General features: G+C 44.1%; 2 protein-coding genes across 2 annotated transcripts; one reads left to right on the top strand and one right to left on the bottom strand.

Moving 5' to 3' along the window:
* Window positions 1-2,006: 2,006 nt before the first annotated feature.
* LOC147612781 (beta-ketoacyl-[acyl-carrier-protein] synthase III A, chloroplastic-like) lies at window positions 2,007-25,104 on the top strand. The gene is made up of 8 exons (XM_086783392.1): window positions 2,007-2,528; window positions 2,852-3,000; window positions 23,406-23,542; window positions 23,708-23,810; window positions 23,893-24,011; window positions 24,121-24,185; window positions 24,311-24,533; window positions 24,623-25,104. Exons 1-8 carry the CDS (start codon window positions 2,269-2,271, stop codon window positions 24,842-24,844), a joined length of 1,278 nt encoding a protein of 425 aa, XP_086639518.1. The 5' UTR covers window positions 2,007-2,268; the 3' UTR covers window positions 24,845-25,104.
* Window positions 10,015-11,746, bottom strand: LOC147612782 (uncharacterized). Its single transcript, XM_086782871.1, has one exon. The coding sequence runs from the start codon at window positions 11,638-11,640 to the stop codon at window positions 10,015-10,017; it is 1,626 nt and encodes a 541-aa protein (XP_086638997.1). The 5' UTR covers window positions 11,641-11,746.
* Window positions 25,105-26,600: the final 1,496 nt, after the last annotated feature.

Below are 26,600 nucleotides of genomic sequence, written 5' to 3'. Positions count from 1 at the left end.
CCCCAACCCCTCATTCTCTCTTGTATTCTCCTATATGCTAAGCAATTGAGTGTTCTTCTTCTTGCCTATCACTTGCCTTGCTTGATTTAAGCTATAGTGTGCTTGTCTGCACGTGTGTGAGTGAGAGATTGAGGAGGAAGGTGGAGCTTCTCTTGTGTGCAATGGCAATGCAGAGGTCAAGCTCTAACATGCTCCATTGTTGATGCATCCTACGAGAATCGAGGAAGCCAGCATTCACGAGGTAAGTGACATATTATGGCGGTGAATTATAGGCAACACCATGGTATATTGCTCAGCTGAGCTCTTGTGTGCTCCTAGTGGTGGTTTAGTGATTCCCCATGATATTGGTAGTGCACCTACACCTTTCTCGTGGCATTAGGCACACCTAGCATCCATGGTTGCTTATAAGCCTTGAGAGGTAAGGGGCATGCAAGATAAAGTAACTATGGAAACACATTCCTTATAGATTATTGAGTAAAGTATGGATGATTCTAACCAATTTGAGAGGTAAGGGGCATTCCTTTATATCACTTATGAAAATGGCTATAAAATGGAACTGATGATACGGATTTAGGTTGGAGCAATGATCAGCTTGCAGTCAGGACAAAGCCATGTAGAGGATCTCAAATGCCTCTTTCCATATAGCATCAAATATAAGGATGCCCCTTACCTCTCAAATTGGTTAGAATCATCCATACTTTTACAAATATAAGGAGCATGCCTTGAAGTGTTTGCATGGCATCTTAAGGGAAATAAGGACACATTTTTAAGAAAGGGACATAAAGTGAAAATTACAGATGGGAGTGGGTGGTATTTGATATGTGAAGGAAGAAAAGATTCAAAGAAATCAAATTGAGATAGGGAATAGGTACACGTATATGAGATGCATGCTTCAAATGAGAATTAGGTGAGATCTCAAGAGAAATAAGACATCATGCGAACAAAGGTAACGAAGTCAAATTTATAGATGGGTAGATGAGTGTAGATATAGGAGTGAGGAAAAATTCATAGAAATAGGGCAACATTTCAACTGAGAGAGAGAGAGAGAGAGAGAGAGAGAGAGAGAGAGAGAGAGCACTATCAATCAAAAGGGGTTGGAGACTAGCATTACAGAATTTGATTAGATTCTATAATCAATTATGAAATTAATAGTTTGGTGTAGCCTTACAACCTAGTATATTGGGGTAACTAAGTGGTAACTCGATGAAAGAAAATCAATTATCATTTCAAATATTTTTACTAATATCCATACCTTCTCACACCTAAAAACGATGATGAAGGTTGAAGCCATGACATAAGAGTCAACACTTAATTTGTCTAACTAGATCCTTATTGTTAGAAACCTACCGTTGCTGTCTTAAGAGGCATGAATTTTTTTAGCAAGAACAATGAAAGTTGGCTTAGATTGTGGACCCAAACAAGTTATGGAAATGGTAAGTGTTAAATTGTGCACATTTTACTTAGAGTGGGGAGATAATGCTCTCCCTTGCTCAACGACCTAACAACCCACCCACCCCCTACACTTCATTTTCTAGCAGAGAAAGTGATGTGTGGAGTTATTATACATCTCTACCGTCTACGAGCTTGGGCAAGGGAGATCTCCCCTAAGTTGGCGATTTACGAGATGATTCCCCGAGCTTGGGCAAGGGAGATCTCCCCAAAGTTGGCGATTTACGAGATGATTGCCCGAGCTTGGGCAAGGGAGATCTCCCCAAAGTTGGCGATTTACGAGATGATTCCCCGTTTCTGAGCTTTGGCAAGGGAGTCCATCTCTAGTCTACAAGCTTGGGCAAGAGAGATCTCCCCAAAGTTGGGATGATTCCCCGACACACACTTAGGAGGTCTTAAATTCTCTCTCTAACTCTCTCTCTTTTTTTAACAATAATTATATATATTATAACTATTAAATATTAACATCTTTTTTCATACTTAATAGAAGTCTCTTTCTGAAAAAAAAAATATATATATTGACGTCTCTCTCTAACTTAACCTGCTTTTTACACTTGTCCATCTGTCTTCCCTCATTTTGCTCACAAGCTTAAAGGCTATGGCGATGGTCGTGGAAAACGCTTCGAATGGCTCGCCAGCCCCGCTCTCCCCTATGCTTCCTGTTTGTCCCTCCTCCTCCTCCTCCTCCATCGCCATGGCCCCACCCCGGTTTTAGGATTTGACATCAACATCGCCATCGCTTCCTTCCACCATCGCTACGTAGCTGCAAAAAACACATCAGAGCTTCCTGTTGTGCTCGCGAGCTCTGCAGCTATAACTATGGCATGTTTTCCTCCTCCTCCTCCTTCATCATCTCCACGCTTCCAAGATTCTTCTTCGTCTTCTATGGCGCTCTGCTCACTTCCTCCTCCTCCTTCGTCTTCTTGCTCCCATCCCCTTCGCTTCACCGAATCGCACGAGCTTTTCTTCTCTCTTAGAGCTGCGCGCTGCAGAAGAAGCCCCTTTCTGGTGAAATGCTCCATAACAGAAGTTGCCGAAGATCTCCCTGGCCTCTCAGCCCCGCCGCAGTTGCCTCGAAGGTAATTTCCTTACCTTTCTGAGAAACATTTCTCAACTTTCTGAGAAATCATGGGACCTTTCCCTCTCCCCTCTTAGTTTTCTGAAACGCAGCGATGAAAGGTTTCGTCCCCCCTTCAGATCGTCTTCGCTCACATGCAATCTGCATTTTGTCGAAAACGAGCTTTTGCATGCGTTTCACTGTTGCACTGGATAACGTTTATTCAAAAGCATTGAAGCATTTACATCAAATGGTGCAGCATGATGCCATTTTAGTTCCCATGCATTTTGGCACCTCTATTACATGCTTGGATTTTGGTTTCTGATGGGCTCACTCCCTCTGCAGAATTGTAGGAAGAGGCTCCAAGCTCATCGGTTGCGGCTCTGCCATTCCAAAGCGTGTCCTCTCCAACGATGATCTCTCAAAGATTGTGGACACCAATGACGAATGGATTTCTGTGCGGACAGGGATTCGCAATCGGAGAGTTCTGTCAGGCATGTAAATCCGTTTGGTAATAAGTGTGCATGCGCGCGCACACATACTGGGGTGCATGCACACACCACACACACGCATGTAGCATGCTTGGCCCCGCCACACACATCCACAGAGCACATGCATCTACACACAGGTCCCATACACACAAGAACTTCTATCAAGCCTTTCAGGAGCTATGCAGTTCTTCCACATCCTCTTAGTCTGTGGTCAAAGTCTTATCTTGCATGCATTGAGTATGTTGGTTTTGAAAAGTAATAGCTATGAAAATTCAGTTTTTGAACCCCCGCCTTAAGCCTCTCGAACCTCTGTTTCTCATGCCTTGTGCAGAACCGGAAGTAACGTTTCCAATTCACTTCCAAGCATTCTCGAAAAAAATTCACTTCCAAGCAACCTTTTTGACATACCTTGGGCAATCCTGGCCTTCAAAACTATCCCTGCCATCGGCAGAAAAAGAAGGCATCTCTTGTGATGGCTACTGCCTTGGGAGTTTTATGATGGTTATTAATGCGTTTTGCTAGCTCACACTATCCACTCGTACTCTTTAGTAAGTGTTTTGCTAGCTAATTCATTTTCTTGTGACTTTAAATCACTCCACATAGCATCCATTTTTCCGGCTGTTACTCACCATACTCAGAACTCTGATGCTTGTCAAAGACCTGCTAAACTGGAGAGACAACCTTGCTTGTGGGGTTACTATAGAGAGTCACCTCCTCTTATGATTGACTGGGTGTGGAAAGGGGGAGCCGGAGCATATGACCTCAGAGCCTTTAATATATGGGCTCATACGATTGTATTCTAGGTGTAATACTACAGCAGATTTTGAAGATTTTGCCACAGTTTTAGGTGTTACACTGACTGATAAAAATTCAGGTGCGATTTCCATCTCTACCCCCTTGACTGCCCAGAAATCTGCTGTACGGCCAACGCCAGCAGAGCAGAGAGAAAATCTGCAGTCACCCAGGTGAGGAGAGAGAGAAAACTCCAGAGGGAGATGCGCTTGCCTCAAAACTGCCCCAAAGCCTTCCTTTTATAAAGTCAAGTTGCTATATTTGCAGCACTTTTCCCTTTTTGCCCAAAATAGCTGAGCTTGCCCAAAAATATCAACTTTTTAGCTTTTCTTGGCTTGTACTCCAAGTTTTAGCCCAAAAATATTAACTTTATGCTTTCCTTGGCAAAATATCAACTTTTATGCTTTTCCTGGCTTGATGCCCAAGTTTCATCTAGGCACCTCCTTTTGTTCACCTGTCCAAGCCCAAAAACAATAATATGTCCAGCCCATCATTAATGATATGTGAACACACCGACTTATAAATATTATAAGTCACTTTGATGAATAAAATCCCATGTTGCTCATGCTATATGGCCATCTTTCAAGCCAAACCATGCCAGTAAAATGTTGTAGCTTTCTTTTGTGGAAAATCCCCATTCACACCTTGGTTCCGCTCAGTGTGTGAAACACTGGTCAAGATTGGTGAAGGAACCAAATGATGACATCCCTCCGTCTTATAAAGCAGTTGTCCGTAGCTGAATAAAACCTGATACCACTGAGATATCCTTCAAATGTAGCAGATGCACTGCCAATCAGATCCACGATCTAAAGTCAGATATGGGCACAAGAGCCAACCATATCAAAAAAGAAACTTTATCCATATCCTGAGTCAACAACTCTGATAATAGTCATCTGTGTCCCAAAAATCCATAATTCCATAAGCCGGATAATAACTAGACATTGACACAAGAGCCAATTGTGTCCCAAATATCCATAAATCCATAAACCAGATAATCAATAGACACAGGCACAAGAGCCAATTGTGTCTCAAATATCCATAATTCCATAAGTAGCTTTAAGTACTTGCAAAAATAAAGAAGCAGCATACATCGCCACAAAACATCTTGCCATGTCATTGGACTGCATAAGGGCACCACCCCTATGATCCATACGCATGGCCGAGCCATATGGTTCACCAGGGCAATAACCCTTCCATGAAACCATACATGCTCGCTAAGGTTTCCCCTTCCACGAGGCTTCACTCACCAGGGCAACTACCCTTCCATGAGTTCACAAAAAGAATTCACTCACCAAGGTTACTACCCTTCCATGAATGAACATGCTTGCCAAGGTTTCCCCTTCCACGAGGCTTCACTCGCCAGGGCAACTGCCCTTTCATGAGTTAATAAAAAGAAGTCACTCACCAGGGCTACTACCCTTCCATGAATGAACATGCTCTCCAGGGTTTCCCCTTCCACGAGGCTTTACTCACCAGGGCAACTGCCCTTCCATGAGTTCATGTCATCAATCACCAGGGCTACCACCCTTCCATGAGTGAATCCAGATCACATGACCCTTGGCGTAGACATAAGTCCTCAGCCAATAAGGCGTCATGTCCACTCTACCACATGCACTCCATGTCGGTACCCAGAACATACACTTTGGAGGAGAGATGGGCTCAAGTTCACTCTTACCACATGCACTCTGTGTTGGTACTCCAACCACACCCCTAGGAGGAGAGGTGGGCTCAAGTTCACTCTACCATGTGCACTCCGTGGCGGTATCCTAATCACAGACCTGGAAGGAGAGAGGGGCTTAAGTGTAGAAAAGATAAGATAAGAATAAGTCACAGGCATAAATTTCTTGGTTCTCCAAAAACATGTTTGCGAGACAGATAGTTTTCCAGGCGTTTCGGCCGCCAATAGTTTTCCAGGCGTTTCGGCCGATAAAAGAAATCCATAGATAAATCCTCGATCCATAAGATATCCATAAATTCCGGAAATCCACTGCATCCCAAATAAAGGGAGCCAAAAACATACTCCATCCCAGTAAAAAGGAACCAAAAACTCAGTCCATAGTCTTTGGTTATGTCCATATGAAAAACCATGTAAACCAGGCTTTTCAACCATAATGTTCATCTGAAACAATTCAAGGCAAACAAACAACACACAATTCTCCTTGTACATGCATACAGGGGTTAAATGTCTAAAACACTTATAATAAATTGCAAAAAGCAGCAACTTTGCAAAATTCAAAGTATACTTAGCTTTTATCTTTGCCAGGCTCGTCATGAAGCCAAAAGAAATATCTCCTCAGCATACACATAAGATATCTTGAGATATATCTCCATATAGCTTACTCATAAGCTTGATTTATAATTCACAATAATCCATATGGAAAAAGTGCTAGACACGGGCACATAAAACCAACTCCATATTCCGAGGATAAAATCTGTGAATCCATAAATCCTTAGACCAAGCTGTCTATTGCTCATGCTCATGACTGCTTCATAAGCTCAATAGCAAAACTGTTGGTTAGGGTAGTCCCCACTTCTAATCTTTTCTCTTTCTCATTGTTGGAAGGAAGACCAACACTTCAAATACCAGAGACAAAACATGATAACACAGTGGAAGAACCATAAATAATACAATAACACCGCACTGAGCCGGAACGGCCGGTCCCCTGTAAGAACTTCTTTATTCACATAGAAGCTTTTACAAGATACCAAGGTGCCGGTGCATACAGCACTGGATTTTTCACAAAGCATCAACACAAATCTCTTGCCTGGATATCTATCCAGAACCAAGACAAAACATAGCTCCAAAAAGCCATCCGATAAACTGTCTCAAAACAGTCCCATAATCAGCCCAGAGACTGTCCATAAAACAGCCCATAAAGTATCCATAAAACAGCCCATAAATTGTCCATAAAACAGCCCGGTATGGAGCCCAAAACAGCTCCAAATTCCATGCCAAATCAGCCCCAAAACTGCGCCATAAATCAGCCCCAGAGGAGCTCTCAGATCATCCCCTCAATCAGTGCACAAATAGCTCCAAAAACAGGTCGACCAGCCTTGATAGGCTCTGAGAGGAATCGACCAACCATCTAGCTGCCCTAGAAGAAGTCGACCAGCTCTATGGCTGCCCTAGGAGGAGTCGACCAGCTCTATGGCTTCCCTAGGAGGAGTCGACCAGTTGAAAGTAGCCTAGAAACCTGCTGTACGCCCAACACTAGAGAGAGGAGAGAGAAAATCTGCAGTCGCCCAGGTGAGGAGAGAGAGAGAGAGAGAGAGAACTCCAGAGGGAGATGTGCCTACCTCAAAATTGCCCCAAAGCCTTCCTTTTATAAAGTCAAGTTGCTATATTTGCAACACTTTTCCCTTTTTGCCCAAAATAGCTGAGCTTGCCCAAAAATATCAACTTTTTAGCTTTTCTTGGCTTGTACTCCAAGTTTTAGCCCAAAAATATCAACTTTATGCTTTCCTTGGCTTGTACTCCAAGTTTTTGCCCAAAATGTCAACTTTTATGCTTTTCTTGGCTTGATGTCCAAGTTTCATCTAGGCGCCTCCTTTTGTCCACCTGTCCAAGCCCAAAAACAATAATATGTCCAGCCCATCATTAATGATATGTGAACACACTGACTAATAAATATTGTAAGTCACTTTGATGAATAAAATCCTATGCTACTCATTCTGTATGGCCATCTTTCACGCCAATCCATGCCAGTAAAATGTTGTAGCTTTCTTTTGTGGAAAATCCCGATTCACACCTTGGTTTCGCTCAGTGTGTGAAACACTGGTCAAGACTAGTGAAGGGACCAAATGATGACAGGTCCAATCTCGGGGCTAGCCACTGAAACCGGCCTTCAGAAACTTGACGTACTTCACCTTCTGACAAATGATACAATCATGAACAAAAGTATCAGCATCCCTGCGCATAGCAGGCCAATAAAAGAATGCCTCCAAAGCCTTCATTGTAGCCTCAATACCACGATGGCCTGTATAAGGCGGAGCATGGCATTCTGTCAAAACCTTCTGCCTCAGCTGAGATGTGACACAATTTGTCATGCATCATTAGGAATCCTTCCTTGAGAGAATAATGATCAACTCGCTCTCCTTTGGTCAAACGATCAAAAATCCACTCAAAATCTGAGTCATTAGCGTACTGTTCTCGCATATCATCAAAAGATCTGGTAAAAACCAAAACTGGACCAGTGGTTAGCTTTTCCTTAAGCTTGTTGAAAACCTCCGCTTCTTTTACTGTCCATCGGAATTTTACATCTTTCTTGGTCAGGTGATGTAAAAGTGAAGCAATCTCTGCAAAGAATCGGATAAACCTCCTGTAATATGAACAAAGTCCTAAGAAACTTCTCACATCATGTATGGTCTGCAAATCCGGCTAATTCTTTATCGCTTCGACTTTTGCTGGATCCATCCTTACACCATCCTTAGACACTATGTGCCCAAGAAAGTGAATCTCTTGCATGAAGAATTCACTCTTGTCACCTAGCCAAGTTATCCCACATGAGGTATCATAGCTTTGTTGTACTCTCCTCATATAAAAGGAGGACATTTCAAGCATTGGAATACAAGCACAACATCTCAAGTCTTTTTTATGAGTACAAGTTTCCATCTTGTAACCTAACTGAGCTTGAGTCTAAATTAATTAGCACACACTCATCACCCCATGAGTATTGTTTATTTTTATCCACCTTAGATTAGTGTTGTCATTAGTGTAGGATTAGATTAGGATTAGATAGTTGATTGTCATTAGGGAGCTTGATCCATGAATTTCAACAGGACACCCACCTCTTCATACGTTTTTTGTAAAACTTTATGTATATATGGCTAAAGGCCAACAATTTACGAAATATGATAACTTTTTGGGCTCAATTGCATTCTCCACAATGTATGTGTTTCTTGTATTTGTGTTTGTGTTACAAATCTAAAACTATGACTCTGTTTTAAATTTTTTTTTAAAGAGCTGGGGCGGCAGACTGGGGAGTCTTGTGTAGACTCCCTAGTCTGTCCTAGCTCTTTTTTAGCTGTGCAGAGCGTTCACTGCTCCAGCAGCGAAAATATCAGTTGCTGCTGAGCAAAAAACATAGCAGCGAAATAATAGCAATATTTCACTACGGAACAACGAAATATCGCTGCTATTTTCGTTGTTGAGCAGTAAACCCGTTGCAACGAAAATAGCAGTTTTTCTTTTCATTGACAACCAACCTATGCTTTCTGAGTTCCTCAAAGACTCTGGTCAAATGCTCCCGATACTCCTTCTCTGAGTGAGAAAACACAATCATATCATCAAAGAAAGTGCCCACAAAAGCACGGTGGGGTCGAAAAATTCGATCCGTCATTTGTTAAAAGTCGCTCGGGCATTCGTAAGACCAAAAGGCATGACCAAAAACTCAGAGTCCAAAAGTTGTCTTGAAAGCTGTCTTGTGCACATCTTCTGGCCTGATGCGAATTTGATGATATCCACTCTTCAGATCAATGCGATTGAAGTAAGCTGCTTCCTGTAACCGATCCAAAATATCATCGATTCGAGGTATAGGGAATCTGTTCTTGATGGTATTCTTGTTTAGTGCTCTGTAATCAATGCACATCCATCAAGAACCATCTTTCTTTGTACCAAAAGCACTGGTGAACAATAGGGCGAAGAACTTGGCTGAATCAACCCTTTGTCCAACAGATCACGCACTTGGCTCATAATCTCTTCTTGTTGGGCTGCACTCACCCTATAGGGTGGCTTATTCGGTGGTGAACTTCCAGGAATCAAATCAAGCCCATTATCCTCAGGCCTGGCAGGCGGTAATTCCCCCGGCCAAGCCTCTGAAAAACAATCTTGAAAACCTTTGAGAAAATCCAATCTTTCCTTATCCAACTCAGATAAGTTAGAATCCGTGGTATCGTGATTCTCTTTAACAAACAATAAGTAAACAGAAATAGGTTTCTTTATTAGACGAGAAATGGCCGAGGCCGATACAACAGGAATAGATTCCCCTTTAAGCTTTACATCAAGAGTGTGTTCCTTATTCTTATTAGTGAGAGATTTTTCTGTTGAAAGTATCTACCACCGCTTTAACCTTATGGCACCAAGGCATACCCAACAACACATCACAACCCTCCAAAGGCATAATGAAGAAGTTATCCTCTCTATCCGTGTAAGTCTGCACACTGAGACGCAGTTTCCCAATGATCGGAGTAACCTCAACCGAGTGTCCAGAACAAGCCAAAGTAGCTTCATGTAATACACCCATCTCCTCTGGTTTGATGCCCAACTTTGCTGCAAGCTTCGGGGGTGATGAAGTTTGCACGAGCCCCAGAATCGAAAAAGATCAAAACCTCCTGATCTCGAAGTCTTCCCCATGCTCTACATAACTCTGAAGATGCATCCCCTTGCTTCATCCCTATCAATTCAGGTACTAGTCCAGCAGACGATTTCAGTTTCTTTGCTTTAGGCTCTTCCTGTGAATCATCTGCGTTTTTAGGTGCTCTCTTCGGACACCTATAATACCGATGCCCTGCTTCTCCACAGGAGAAACATTTGTTGCCAGCTATAAGCTCTTTCCTTTCTTCATCTGTCCTTTGAGGTAAGGGCTGAAATTTTCTCTTCTTGGATTGCCCCTTCTCTCGTGGTTCAGTGTTCTTGGTCTCTTTCGACTCCTTTGATGCTTTCTTGGAGAAGAGACGTTGATCCTTGAATCGTGACATCTGACCAGTAAGCATGGCATATCCAGTCTGAGCATTTTCTATCATCTGAGTCATATTAATGACCTTTGTTTTGATGCAATAATCTCGAAGCTCCTTGGGTAACCCATAGCAATAAGTCTCTATCTGCTCAACCAATGACACGGGCCTAAAGGATGTGACTGGTAGTAGAGCATCCCAAAATTTCTTGTTATATTCTTCCAAATTATTACAATCTCTGGAATCCAATCGATGCCAAGCTGTCATAACATCCACTTCAAAAGTCGGTGTCAACCATAAGGAAGAGAAGATTTGCTTGAATTCCACCCAAGTGCTAGGTGCTATCCCTTGATGAAGAAGTGTCGACCACCATTGAAGAGCATTACCCTTGAGGAAAGAAGCTGTCTTTCGTACCTTAGATGCCTCTGCGAAATTACCACCAGAAAACGCCGCATCAAATTGTTGAATGAAGGTGAGGGCCTTCAAACGGTCCTTTGCACCACTAAAAGTATCAAACTTTACTGCAGCACCACCCTCTTTATAATCTTTTGGCTTCTCGCCTTGAACAAGATTATTATAGGGATGTGGTTTGAGAAAAGAATTGCCCACAACATTAGATCCCATGCCCATCATACCACCTCCCATACCAGGCATACCAAAAGCAATTCCACCACCACCACCACCATAAGTTCCATACATACCTCTTGGCATACCTCCATACATACCTCCATGCATACCTGGTTGCATACCATAGCTCCCAGTCATGTCCATGTTGGGTACACCCGTCATGGAATGAAAAACAGAGCCTCCACCAAAGTAACCAGGATGAGAAGTATTGAAAGGGTTTCCATGGATAGGTGGGGGAAAAGAGGAAGAAAAATCAGGGTATGGCTGAAAGTTTGGGTGGATGGGAGTCGAATGTTGAGGCTTAACTTTCTTCTCAGACCCCTGCCTCCGTGGTTTGGAATCAGCTTTGAAGTTTCGTGGAAAACGTGAGTCCTTTGCGAGTTCCATTAATTCCTCCATCAAACTTTGCATCTTTGCTTCATAGGTGGCATCATCATCTTCAAGTTCTGGCATATCGGAAGGTATTTCTTGCTCACTTTCCTCGTCTTCATCGAAGTAGTAGTCGTCCTCTTCCGAAGATAAATCCTTCATCTCTGCACTAGTTCCAGCCATAAGATTAAATGTGTTGACCACAGGCTCGCCCTCTTGAAAAAGTTGACGATGAAATCCCGGCAATGGAACCTTGAAACTGGCCTTCAGAAACTTGACGGGCGGTATACACACTTTAATCACTTTATGAACTGAAATAAATTTGGAAGAAAAGAAAATATTTAAATGGAGCTAGAGTGCTCCTGCACAAGAGACCAATTGGCCCCAAAGCGTGGCGCCCCCGTAGGTATTTATTTATAATTCAAAGTCGGCGTAGCCCTTGCACAACTCCCAGGAAAATTCCTCCTTGATCCACGGGGAGGAGATTTCCTTCAAACTTTCACCCAAGATGTGTGTTGTTGAATACAAGGGCCTTGGCCTCTTATTTATACAAATTTGGGGAAAAGCATAGCTTTTCCTCCCTTGGAAAAATCTACTAGAGGGGCTTTTACCCAAAAGCCATCGAGTAGCTTTTCTTTTTTTCTCTCTTTTTTTCTTCTTTTTTTCTTTTTTTTCTCTTTTAAAAAAAAATTAAAATAAATAAATAAATAAATACATGCGCTTTTGTCTGGCGCTTTCGCTCTTGCTTTTCGCTGCTCGGCACTTTCATTCTTGCGCATGTTTTGCTGCCGCCTGCTATGCTGCTAGTGGCTGCCCACGCTATCCATGCTGCGCTGCTGCTGGTGGCTGCCCACGCTGCCCATGCCGCGCTTCGCTTGCTTGCTGCCTGCGCTTGGCTCCAGGCGCTGCAGTGCAGCCAATCACCTGTACACGTGCCATCGCCTGCTGCAGCCAACCATACGATAGCGCCTGTACACGTGCCATCGCCTGCTGCACCTGTACCTGATGGTACTTGCAGAGCTAACCCACAAGATGCCTCAGCTGATGCTCTTGCAACAAGATAAGAGAAACACACATATACATGCATATGCACAAACATATGAGCATGCACACATGTACACACACACCAAACATGTATCTGAATCCACACACATGTACAGATGCATTTACTGGATTAAACATGATTAGTGAATGCTTGAACATGCTTAAAACATAATTAACAATGCTTAAGACAAAGAGGTAAAATACTCAATCCTGTATAACAGCCACTCCGGAGGGATGGAGGAGTCAATGTTGTGGCTCAGCCAATCTCTGCTCCGAATCCTAATAAGGCCTCTCTCCTGAGCCTCTGGGGCAGTTGTGTGAATGCAAGCCCATCTCCAAGTGACCTAGCAGGGCCCATACTCAAGGCTCCCCACGATACGTGCGGGCGAGCCATGAGCATGTGACCAGTAGGCAGATGAACCATGAGATTCTAGCTCAGCGGCTACCGGAGCTGCTGGAGCTGACTGCTACAGGGTTGGCCTAAGATGATCCCAAGCACACAAAAGACTGGCTGCAAATCTGTCCTCAAATGTTGGGATAAAGCCATGTGCCCGCATCTCTACGAAAATCCATCTTGTGCGCTAAGGCCAAGGTTCCCCTAGGATCGAGGTGCGGGCGTAGATCCTAGCTAGGAGGAAATCCTTCCAAGGCTCACCACTCGAAAGAAGACCTCGAATAGATGATGCCCACGCCCCCTCTGCGTTGCGGCCAAATGATCACTCTCTAGGCCACCTCAGCCTGGGCAGGTCTCGCGTCAGTGCAAGCCCAAAGAAAGTTCTTGATCAAACATTGAACTTGACCAATACAGACCCGGGAGAAAGACTAGCAAGAGGTGATGTACCACATGGTGGCGAGAAGAATGTGGTTCACCACCACAACCTAGCCAGCTAAGGAAGGCCTGGCAGAACTCCAGCATAGCAATTTCTTCCGAAAGCTCAGAAGAAGAGGGGCTAGTTGCTACTCCGGGGAGATGTCGATGCCAACTTGGCATCCAAGATAACGCACTGGAGTGCCCCTCGGGACCCATTGAAAAGCCTCAACTGGACGTGAAGTCAGGGCTGGCGATGACTAGTGCCAATTGATCTATGCTCTGGATGCACGACAGAAAGTCTCAATCGCCTCTACAAATCTTTGGAGGTTCCCCTCGTCCCCTGATTCTACCGTATCATCGATGAACTCAAAATCTAGCAGCTCCTCCTGTGCTCAGATGGGAAGACGCAGTCCTTGGAGCCCGGTGTCCTAGATGGAAAGAAAATTGCTCATGGCCTTGGCGACAAACAAGAAGAGATAGGGTGCTAGAGGGCACCCCCGTCGTCGGACTGATTGAGAAAGCGGAGATCTGTCACCTCTAGCTTCCTGAAAAAGAACTTGGTTGTGAGAAGTCAAGTTGAGTCCCTTTACACCTCGGACCCACTCCTCCGGTAAATCCATCCTACTCATCGTCCCCTCCAGAAAGCCCCAATCTACTGTCATAGACTCTCTCGAAATCAAGAAGCATATTATCAATTAGATCTTGCTGATGCATCTTGGCTGACACGGTTACCTCCCAAAAGGTGAAGATGTTGTCTAGAATACTTCGATCTTGAATGAAGCTCGTTTGTGTACCATGAATCGTACTCTTCGGTTGATGGCATTGGCTAGAATTTTGTAGGCTGTCCCTAAGAGGGTGATGGGTCTCCATTGTTGAATCTCGTCTGTCACCACCCTCCTTGTTGCGAATCAAGTGTATCAAACCCTCAGACAGCCTCTTCGGCATGGATCTCGTAACCATCATCTCGTTGAAGGCAGCAGTGAGGCCGCCTTCCATGAGATCCCAGTGATGAAGAAATAATGAGACAAGAAGCCCATCCCCCCCCCCCCCCCCCCCCCCCCCCCCCCCCCGGCATTTGCTCCTAGGTAGTGCCGGCATAGCCTCTGCCAACTCCTCCGATGTGAAGGGGTCAAGAGGAAAGTTTGGAGAGAGTACGGGACTACCTCTCTCGTATTTGCCGCCAAACCCGCTCACAAGCATCCAACACCTGTGAGGAAATGGGGGCACCCTTCTCATAGGGTGCTCTTGAAGAAATCTGGTGATGGCTCTCACATGAGGGGGGTCTGTAACAATGGGTCCATCCTAGCCTCGTACTCTGCGGATACCCTCTGCCTGCATGGGCCTACAATCTTAGAGAACTCTCCAGTGACCCTATCTCTCGCCTCTGGCATGATATCTGTAATTCACCCGCCACTCCTTGATGGATGTGAGCTCTGTACGGGCGGTAGCCAGCTGGCTCTCAATCCACGGGCTATCTAGTGCACTCTCTTAAAGCCGCTGTAGAGAAGCAAGATCCCTGTGAATGCTCCTTTCTTGGTCTCAGAAGCTAGCCAATCTGCTTTGTGTTGCCTCCTGTAATAGATTGCTAATCTCTCCAAGGTCTGCATCCAAGGCGCCTGCGGCCGCTCTTGAGTGAAAATCTAGCCTCTCCCAAATCCCCTCTCTCTATCTTGCTGGCAAATCTCAGGGTCCTGGATGAGGCTATATGGAATCTGGGTGCTCAAGTGTTTGTCTTGCCTCCAGGGAGAGAATACTTGGTGCATGATCAGAGAAAGTAGTGCCAATCAAAATACCAATCATGCCACCATGACCGCAAGTCCACTCATTTGCATAAAATCAATCTAATCTAGATAGGTTAGGGCCTATACTTCTCTTGTTGGATCTTGAAAAACATAGATTCCGGTACTATGTCCAAACTTTGGCAGATGCTAAGGGTCCTGTCCCCTGAGAGCTAGAATCAACTCCTCCCAAGTCGAGTACTCTGCAACTGAAATTGTAGCCATCCCACCACCAAGTCTATCCTCTGCCGACTCAAACATGTTAAAATCTCCCCCCCATACACCTAAAATCTGCCTATGGCAGGGATTGACGAACTGTACTCCAGAAGGTGGCTTTGCCCACTGCAGCGTTCAGCGTGTATACATTCAGGAAGCCCACAATGTCCTCTCCAATCCTGACGGTCACCCTCTAAGCACGTCTAGTGACAATGGTGGATGAGTCGACCATTGTCACTAATGGAAATGCATACACCACCTTGTGTCCGATAGAGGCCAAAAGAGTGGGACCAGAGGTGTGACTCTTGCCTTGCAAGATCTTCCCACAGTGGCATGTATGGTGCTCCTGAATGAAAAGAATATCAATGGATCCGTCAAGTTCAAACAACGGCCGCTCTGTGGAGCTCCTCTCTAAGGACACCACACCTTTGTAAGCACTGTGGGCCTCCCAAACCTTGGATGTTCCATGAAACAATTTGCATATCTAAGATCGGTGGGAAGCGGAATTGTTTGAACTGCCCTCCACTCGAAGAGTCTTGGGCATGGGTTTCGATGGAGAGTAATGACTGTCAATCATGAGGGGCAAAGCTGTGCTAGATGGGCACAAATCCTGGCTTCCATATGTAGCCACTCTGTTCGAGCCTTAAGAGTATGCATTATGCATACTCTGGACTCCACCTGTCACAGTGCAAGTATACTGCCACTGAAACATGAAATACAAAAAGAAGCACCTCTAGGCTAGAGGACGCCATCTCCCCTGCGTGATCCCGAAGGCCCAAGCCACCCAACTCCATCCGAGCCAAAGGTTAAAGGTGGGTAAGCACATCAGCGATACGCAGGTCGTGTAGATGATGCGAGAGCTCTGTGGCCTGACCCTGAATAGTGGTGGACGCGGACTCTATGTTCTAGTCCGTTCCCTGTGTTGCACCCAAGGGGAAGGAGAAGATCATCGGGCCACTCTTTGGGAAGGTTAAAGGTGGGTAAGCACATCAGCGATACGCAGGTCGTGTAGATGATGCGAGAGCTCTATGGCCTGACCCTGAATAGTGGTGGACGCGGACTCTATGTTCTAGTCCGTTCCCTGTGTTGCACCCAAGGGGAAGGAGAAGATCATCGGGCCACTCTTTGGGGTGGTGTCAAATCCCCAAAGGATCACCTCGTAGAACGCTCCTTGTACAAGACTCGAAACCTGCAACAAACCAAACAAACATGACGGGGGTGCAGGCCTGACTCACCTCCCAACCTTGACAGCCGTGGGCAAGCCCACAAGTCTTGGCTGTCCCCATCGAGCCACGAGCTGAGCTAACTAGATGGATGTACCGACCAATCTCTACCTCGTGACGTCCCATACCGCCACGAAGCTACCCTTGCGGGCCTCGAGACTGCTGCCGGCCTTGGCTGCATGAAGCAAGTGCACGTCTGCACTAGATCCAGGCTCCTGACCATAGAGCTCTCACAAAGATACGCGAGACTTTATATCACTAATGACTAACCTTGGCCACCCTTTTATAGGCTCTTGGCCGGTCATCGGGCGTCCACACTTGGGTGCCCGTCCGTCCATAATTGGGTGCCCGCCCGTTAGTCTATCCCTAACTCAGCTCGTCAATCAGGCTGCCTAGCTCCAAGCTTCCCCAATCTCGAAGCTAGTCTTGTGTGCGTGTAGCACACGGTAGATACACACTGTGCACATGACATACTCCCCTGAGGCCCGCAAGGGTAGCTTCGTGGCAGTATGGGACGTCACGAGGTAGAGATTGGTCGGTACGTCCATCAGCCAAGACTTGTGGGCTTGCCCACGGCTGTCAAGGTTGGGAGGTGAGTCAGGCCTGCACCCCCGTCATGTTTGTTTGGTTGTTTGCAGGTTTAGAGTCTTGTACCAAGAGCATTCTACGAGGAGATCCTATGGGGATTTGACAGCTACGTGTAGCATCATGCTGAAGTTCTGAAAATCCCGTTGTGACAGGTGATCTAGGTTGAAAACCATACATAAGCATAAAAGGACTAAAACCTGTACTCGTATGCTTAGTACTGTTATATGCAAATTCTAACATAGGAAGATAATCCTCCCATGAACTCTGCCTTTTGGATACATATTCTCAAAGCATATCCTCCAAAATCTGATTCACTCTTTCAGTCTGGCCATAAGATTGAGGATGATATGAGGAACTCAAATTCAAAGTCGTTTCCAACTTTTCAAAAACAAGCCTCCAAAAGTCACTTGTAGTCCCTATCACTGACTATGTCCTGTGGTAACCCATACAGTCTAAACAATTGCTCGATAAATTGCCTTGCTAATTGCGTAGCTCTGTAATGGTCTTCCGTGTTGGTAAAAATCTAGCCATTTTTGTCAAGCGATCCACCACAACCCAAATAGAATCGTGGCCTTGACGTGTTCTTGGCAATCCACTAATAAAATCCATGGAAATACTTTCCCATTTATTACTCGGGATTTGCAAGGGATGCAACATCCCAGCCTGTCTAAAGCGTTCAGCTTTATTTGCTTGACAAACTTGACACTTGAGGACATCTTCTACATACCCTTTCATCTTTGGCCAATAAAAAGTATATTTCACTAAAGCTAATGTCCTATGTACCCCAAGGTGTCTAGCAGAAGGGGCGTCGTGACACTCCTTAAGAATCTTGGACCTAATGTCTGGGTTCTGTGGTACACAAATTTTGTCATTACGGAATAGTAAACCATTTCGAATTATCCACTGGCCTCCTGCAGCTTGAATGGTAGGCTGCTCAGTCATCGAGTCTTGGTTAATCAATGAGCTCCTCTGCCAAAATGGACCAAAATAACTATCAGTCCTGCAAAGCCCTCTCAATGACTAAAATAAATCAGTAGAAATCTCGGTGAACGACAAAGTATTCACCTCTCTAATTCGACTAAGCGGATCTGCAACACTATTCATGGACCCTTTTCTATAACGAATCTCAAAATCAAAATCTTGCATTAATTCAGCCCATCGAGCTTTCCTTCCTCTCAAATCAGCCGCATCACACACATACTTGATTGACTGATGATCAGTTAATACCACAAACTTGGAGCCATATAAATAATATCTCCAAACCTTAAGAGTGTGAATGACAGCATAAAGCTCCTTCTCAAGGGTTGGCCAATGAGATTGAGTGTCGTCCTGCTTTTTACTCTCGAAAGCAACATGTCTAGTGCTAAGATAGGTGCTTCCATGACTTTATCTTTCAAAAGTCTGAAGGCCATATCCAGATCATTATTCCAAGTGATAGGCTGATTCGACTTACGTCCACGACCTTTCAACAAGTCGGTCATCGGTAGTGTGAGCTAAGAGTACTCCCGCACAGATCTCCGAAGAAAAACAACAAAACAAAGAAAAGAACGAAGTTGTTTCACAGTCTGCGGTATAGGCCAAGCCAAAACCTTCTGAATTCGGTCATAGTCAATGCTTAACCCGTCTCTAGTGATCTTGTGTCCCAAGTAAATGATTTTTGTCATAAAAAACTCATATTTACTTAATTTAGCATACAGTCGGTTCTGTCTTAAAATAGTTAAGACAATCGTGAGGTGTCTAACGTGATCCTCAAGAGTACGACTATATACTAAAATATCATCCAGGAACACAACCACAAATTTTCCCAAATGTTCACGAAAAAGATTGTTCATCATTTGCTGGAAAGTGGCTGAAGCATTGGTTAACCCAAAAGGTGATACGAGAAACTCATAATGGCCATACCTAGTCCGAAAGGCGGTTCGTTCGACGTGCCTTTCATGAATTCAATCGCCGACTTGCAGCGATGCTTCTCACGAACTCGTCGTCGATTGATTCGTGGGGATTCTCGACTGCCATGTTCCCTCATATGGTCTGCGCAGCTTACATAGCCGACATGCATGCACAGCCAACCCACATGCTTGCGATAGCTTTTCCTCGTTGAATCACACAGTCCAATGAGTTCTACTCTCCTCTTCTCTCTTTCTTACGGATTCGCACAGCCGACAGGCTTTTCTTTAAAATAAAAATTAAAAAAATAACCCCTCTTCTTGCTTAGCAAGACAACCCTTTACAAGACCAAAATCCCCAACACGGGTTCCAACAATGCAAAAATAACATGCTGAAATCTGAAAAAACAGCAGTGTGCACGAAAAAACAGCAGTCTACTTGAACTCGTACCTTTTCTTTGACCTCTTTTTTTTCTACCTGCCGACTTGCTTGTTCTCGAGGCTTGCTCTGATACCACTGTCAAATCCCCAAAGGATCACCTCGTAGAACGCTCTTGGTACAAGACTCGAAACCTGCAACAAACCAAACAAACATGACGGGGGTGTAGGCCTGACTCACCTCCCAACCTTGACAGCCGTAGGCAAGCCCACAAGTCTTGGCTGTCCCCACCGAGCCACGAGCTGAGCTAACTAGATGGATGTACCGACCAATCTCTACCTCGTGACGTCCCATACTGCCACGAAGCTACCCTTGCAGGCCTCGAGGCTGACTGCTGGCCTTGGCTGCATGAAGCAGGTGCACGTCTGCACTAGATCCAAGCTCCTGACCATAGAGCTCTCACAAAGACACGCGAGACTCTATATCACTAATGACTAACCTTGGCCACCCTTTTATAGGCTCTTGGCCGGTCATCGGGCGTCCACACTTGGGTGCCCGCCCGTTAGTCTATCCCTAACTCAGCTCGTCAATCAGCCTGCCTAGCTCGAAGCTTCCCCAACCTCGAAGCTAGTCTTGTGTGCGTGTAGCACACGATAGATACACACTGTGCACATGACAGGTGAAGTGTCTGGATTGATAAAAGTACCACACACATGCGAATGGGAGCCACCATCTCCTTGAATATGCCAGTGCCTTCGACGGGGAGACACCGGAAGAAGCTGTGATCAATTGTTTGCCCCGGCACCTTGGGGGGGGCAGCTTGGCGACTCCGCAGGGAGAGCCTGCACTAGAGAGGCAGCAATGGTGCCCTGAAGAACTGGGACTGACCTTGACTTGCAGAAACACCGTAAGGTTGGACTGATCCGGCCACCCTGTTTTGATTGTCCTACTTGACAATTTAGAGTGTTGTGTTTGCTTCTACAGGGGCTTGAGATGCATCTCTACCAACTCCGAAAAATGATGGATCAAACGGCAGACCTAGCTCGCTGGTTGTCTCCGCTCTGGGTTTGGCATAGCCGAGGGCCGGCGGGAGTGCTCTGGAGAGGTAGAGGGGGGAGGAGGAGGGGGTTCCGGTGCAGCTAGAGCCGAGGGAGATGTAGAGGGGGGGGGGGAGGCTGGGATGACTGTCGCAAGGCGGTCTTGAAGAGTTTATGTTGTTCTCAATCGCACAGGTACATCTCTAAGGTGGTTTATTGAGAGCCATGATGTGCATGTGTGGTGATAGAGAGAGAGAGATGTGTGTTGCATGGCTCAATGATACTGATTGATGTGATTGTTAAAGCTTCACCAAGTACGATGCTTTTATAGCCTTAGAGGCTCATCTGAATGACATCACTGCTTATGTCAAAGAGGTATAATATCTAGAATCTAGATATTTATTCTAACCACTCCAAGAGTGGGTTCACACACACTTACTCACCTACACGCGTAAGTGAGTGTTCACATACACAAGAACAATAAACCTTTTAGGGCCTGTTCACACACAGACACAAACAGGGGTACACGTACATGATGGGTACACGTACAGTGATGGATATGCACATACAAAACTCTGAATCCCAACAATTTATTCCCGTGGATTACGAGCGTGAATTGAAGAACCACTGGGAGCATTTGCAGAAACATGGTGAATTGATAACCGATTTGGAGTGTTTAGTCATGGACAGGTAGAAAGTGCTTGATTCAATGGAAGTTGGTCCTCCGCATGTTTCTTGGCATGTCTTTGTGCTTACGCGGCCGAGGACGGAATGTGAGTCTTCCCAATGGACGCAAAGTGGTCTCATAGTGTTCGGGATCTTGGGTATCCTGGATGAGCTTTGCTCGGCTCTTTTCCTTTTATGGAAGGACACTTCATATGGACACCGTGTGGCTGAGGAGAGTTGTAATGCGAGTAGGGGAGAATGTGACACACCTACGAGTATGCAGGACACAATCGGACATTAGATAGCAACCGCGATAGGCAAAGTCGGACATCGTGTGTGACACTGCCATGTGGCATTGATAACGTGGCAGTTGGGTGGTGGCCGGCAGCAATACTATTGACTGACTAGAAGCATTGGTGCATATTTATACGTGGGTAGCCAAATCGTCATGTGCATCTGCTTTTTGAGTGTTGGACTTCACACAGCATTTCTCTGTGGGCAAAGAGCTAGTCATAAGTGTGCAATAGGTCATAGGGCTGTGATTTTTTGACATCTTCATTCTTTGCCACATCTTGTACTTGAATTTGTCCTAGTTGCAAAGATGGCAATTGTGAGAGTTGTGATTGTGGTGGCTGTAGTTAAAGGCTGGTTTTTACATCAGATGGATGTAAAAAATGCGTTCTTGCATGGTGACTTGCAAGAAGAAGTGTATATGGATGAGCCACCTGGTTTTGAGGATACAAGTCACCCAGAGTATGTATGTAAGCTTTGAAGGCCTTGTATGGGCTGAAGCAAGCTCCATGAGCATGGCATGCCAAGATTGTTGAGTATCTTGTCACTATTGGTTTTCATATGGCAGATTAAGATCACTCTTTGTATGTGCACAAGAGTGATAAGGGTATTGTGATCATCACCATCTATGTAGACGATCTTATTGTTGGGGGTGACAACTTGGAAGAGATTGAGCATGTGAAAAGTCTTCTCAAAAGGAAGTTTGACATGAAAGATTTGGGAGTTTTTGGGTATTGAGGTCAAGTTGTATTACTTCTTTCTTGTACATAATATAGAGTAGTAGTTTGGGACTCTTGTGTGTGCTTGTATGTCGGACATTAGATGACATCATATATGTATATATATATATATATATATATATATATATATATATATATACACACACACACGTATGTATACACATATATATGCATGCATACATAGGTATGAATGTATATATATACATATATATGTATATAACAAATTAGTATGTAAAGTTTCACACCATAAAGCAAACAATGCAAACAAGAGTTCACTTTTCCCAGCATGAAAGATTACATCAAACCATCGTGGTACAAAAAGTTTTCAATTCGGAAACAAAATTGTTTTTGAAATGCTCAAAGTGGTAATGTTTTAGTGCTGAGAATCCGAAACAGTGCAGGAAATGCGTGTGTAAAAAAATAGCAAATTTTTTAGAGTAGTAGTCATAACAATTTTGCATTTTAGGTGTAGTGCCATTTGTAAATAACTCCATTTTTAAGATTATCCATAAATTTGCCCTAAATTTTTGATTTCATGTTAAGTGGCACCCCAACTTGTTGGTTTGCTCGAATTTCTCTTCAATTTCACCGTAGAGTTAGGGTTTTTTTCCAAATTCGCCCTTAATTTTTGGCTCCCTGCCCTAAACAGAAATTTTCCAAAGTTCACAGTCTCCTTGAAATTGACAACCCTAAATTGTTAACTTTTCACCCAAATTTAGGTCTTCTTCCAAACTTGCCCAAATTTGTGTCTGCCTCTTAGTTACTTCCTAGATTTTGTTTTTCATATTTGTCCAAGTCTTGCCTCAATTTCATGTTTCCCTTGCTTTTGCTTTAAATTGGATTTTTTCTTCAAAGGTATCTTGAATTTGTCTTAAATTTCTAGTTTCCTCCAAATTTTTCGATTAACTATGGTTTTGTGCAAATCTATTCCAAATTTATGAGCTACAATAAATTTTCATCCTAAAATGTCATTAAAAAAAAAATCTCCCCTCTATTTTGTCCAAATTTAGGAAATATCTGCCCCCACTTGAAGAAACAAGGTTTCATCCGAAACTTTTCATGCCTGAGACGCATTTCAATCGAAACGTTTTTGAACCTTTCAAATGCATTTCAGTGCCACTATGTACCAAACATGAATTGGTGTTATCGCTATTCCCAATATCCTTACCACACAATTGTGGCCAGTGGCACACATGGAAAAGCATAGTTCCTACTGTACTGGCTTGCATGTACTGCTAGGAAATTATTGTGATTGTGCCTTAAATGCTTCTCTTTTTGTGGTGGCACAGATGGGGAGACGATCACTAGCTTGGCTGTGGAGTCATCACGAAAAGCTCTTGAAATGGCCAGCGTAAAGGCAGAAGATATTGATTTGCTGCTTTTGTGCACGTCCAGTCCAGATGATCTGTTTGGAAGTGCTCCACAGGTATCTCAAAAAATTTCAGTTCTCTTTTTATTCTAAAAAGTCCTGTACATTCTGAAAAACACAGGGTTTGTAATGTTTGGAGGAAGCAAGGAGACCTATTGAATGTGAACATGTATATAAGCACATTCTATTTTTACTCATGCAATGGGTGCCTAATCTTTTCAGATTCAACGAGAGCTAGGATGTTCTAAGGCTTTGGCCTTTGATATTACAGCAGCTTGTAGTGGGTTTGTACTAGGGCTTATTACCGGAACTCGATATATCAAAGGTTAGTTTACAATGGGTACTTTGGGTCCTTGTGACCTGGAATGTGTGGCAAATCTAACAAGGAAGGCTTTTGCATTTGGCAGGGGGTGGTTTTCACAATGTACTTATAGTAGGTGCAGATGCTTTATCTAGATACGTAGATTGGACCGATAGAGGGACATGCATCTTATTCGGGGATGCTGCTGGTGCTTTGGTTCTACAGGTATGGCGCAAACTACTTGGGCTCATGTCATAATTCTTGCATAACTATCAATCAGGAGGCTGGCTCCATTATCTTGGTATGCTAAGCTGATTTTGGTGGTTTTGGGCAGGCAGCCAGTGATGACCAAGATAGTCTGCTTGGCTTCGACTTCCATAGTGATGGACATGGGCAAAAGTATGCTCTGGTCTCATGTTGTTGGTTGTGTCAAAATATACTTTCTGGAGCGTGACTTGGACTTTATTAATGCGCGTGCTGGCTGCCTCTGTTCCTAAAAGTCCTGGCCTGTATTTCTGTTGCAGACACCTCCATGCAATCATAGGCGCAAATGCAGTATCTGACGGAGATGGAGGCAAGTCGAATGGTGCTGCTTTTCTACCATCAAGCCCGTCACCTGGTTGTCTGCAGATGAATGGGAAAGAAGTGTTTAGATTTGCAGTACGATATGTCCCCCAAGCTATAGAAGCAGCTTTGGAAGAAGCAGGCCTTGGTGGACATAATCTCGATTGGCTGCTACTTCATCAGGTGCAAGACTGAAGAGCTGAACTTCAAAGCAAAGCATGCAAGTGCATTTTTTGCCTCAGGGTCTGGTCTCATTTTACTCGTTTTTGCAGGCTAATCAGAGGATTTTAGATGCAGTTGCAGAGAGGTTACAAATCCCTCCGGAGCGGGTCATTTCAAACTTAGCTAATTATGGTAATACGAGTGCTGCATCAATCCCTTTGGCCCTTGATGAAGCGGTCAGAAGTGGCAAGGTTAAACCTGGACATATTTTAGCAACAGCAGGTTTTGGAGCTGGTCTTACGTGGGGTTCTGCAATTGTCAAATGGGGATGAATTGAGTGTTCGGATCACTTCTCGTGTCAAGGCTATATACCCAAAATGTCAAGGCTGTAGACCCAATTGTTTTTTATGGCATGCTCATTGGAGTTGCTACAGGATGAATTTGTTCTTGTGCACTCCTGATAGTTCATGCAGCACTGGGTATATTAGAAATGATTCAGTAGCCCGGCATCTTTTTATTTTAATATCATAGTTTCACCCATTGTATGCTGAACCATTTTTGAGGTAGTATGAAGATCAAGTCATGTAGTATCCTTCTCCACCTTGGAATTGGAGTTGTAAATGTCTGAGTAGGTGTGTAGAAGTTTTTTTCCTTCTCCGTTGAGTAGATCCTACTAATATTTAATCCATTCCACCATCCGTAGGTGCTTTTTCCATATCAGACACCTTTTTCTGCATATCCAAAATGTGTGAATTTTTTTTAAAACATTCCTGGCCATTACTCTTCAGTGCATATTCAAATCACGAAGTCACCAAGTTGGCTGGTGATTATCATAGGTGCTTTACCCCATAACCTTCATTGTGGATACTGAACATCTACACTTGATGTTGCCTCTCATTATACTGTGTTTTTTTTCGAACATCCTTTTTTTTCTTCTTTTGAACAGCCTATGAGGCCTCTGATTTTGCAAGGCAGTCCTTTGAAAAGCCAGGAAGGGATTTTGATGTCCTTAAGTTGAAGTCTTCTGTTACATTGATCTGGTACAAGGTATTGACATGCAAAACATACTTCACATTGAAGAGAATGTAGCAAGCACATGTTCTGGTTGTTTTGATAGTTTGAAAATTCAACAAAACATGCACACGTATGTTGGATAAGTATGATCTTCATGCAAGGTAAACCATATCATTATTGGAGTGCATTCAGAACTTAGTAACAAGGTAAAGTCATGCCCCTTCATGGGCAAATGAGCTTGCCTTTTTCCAAGGTTGCTACCTTGCAGGTGTATGGAACTGTAACCAAGCTGAGGATTCACACAACTATTGATGTGATTAAAGAATTAAAATAAAGGCACACAATCTATCCACTTAAAACCACATGCACACATGAGAATCTGACACCACATTGGGATTGGAATGGTTGGCACTCCCCTTGGAATTTATGTCATTATGGAGGAGTATTTATTGGTTATAAGCTTTGGGGGCTCTCTTGTTTCCACACATGGAACAAGCTAGGTTATCTATAATACCAAGAACAAAGTCTCAAAAGGACATATCATAGGACACTCGTGAAGCCATGAATTCCATGAAACATATAAGCATGTCTTCAATTTGCAAATCTCTCATGAGATCTTGTCAAGGCCCGAGCAGTGGCCAAGAGAAAGGTAGCCTAGAGCAATCTCCAAACTCCCATGGATTTTGTCAAAGAACGGTTCTGATGATATCTAGAAGCACCTAGTGCGTAGCATAAATAAGGCTTGAAGCCAAAGAGGCATTGTGGTCCATTTGAGGTGTGGAAACTATCCCAATGAAATGACCAAGGCTATATCCAAAGCACGTACAGCTTATATATATATGGGTAGCCTCCACTCTACACATGGCCATGAAGATGATAGGGGCCATGAGAAGGATGTTTTTGACAATGAATTTATATAACCACTTGTTTTACTGATTTTAGGGTGACTCAATCTTCCAGAAAGTAGATTTGGGGTTTTTTCCTAGTTCGTATAGGCTATTTGCACATAGCATGTCTGTATAGTAAGGGTTAGGGCATTCAATTGTACAATAGCCTGCAGAAGGGTGTCATGGT

This window comes from Cibotium barometz, chromosome 45 (genome assembly GCF_041138505.1).
Source record: "Cibotium barometz isolate CiBa-2024 chromosome 45, ASM4113850v1, whole genome shotgun sequence".
Lineage (NCBI taxonomy): Eukaryota > Viridiplantae > Streptophyta > Polypodiopsida > Cyatheales > Cibotiaceae > Cibotium > Cibotium barometz.
Note: the sequence above shows the minus strand (reverse complement) of the source record. Positions and strands in the feature narration are given on the sequence as shown.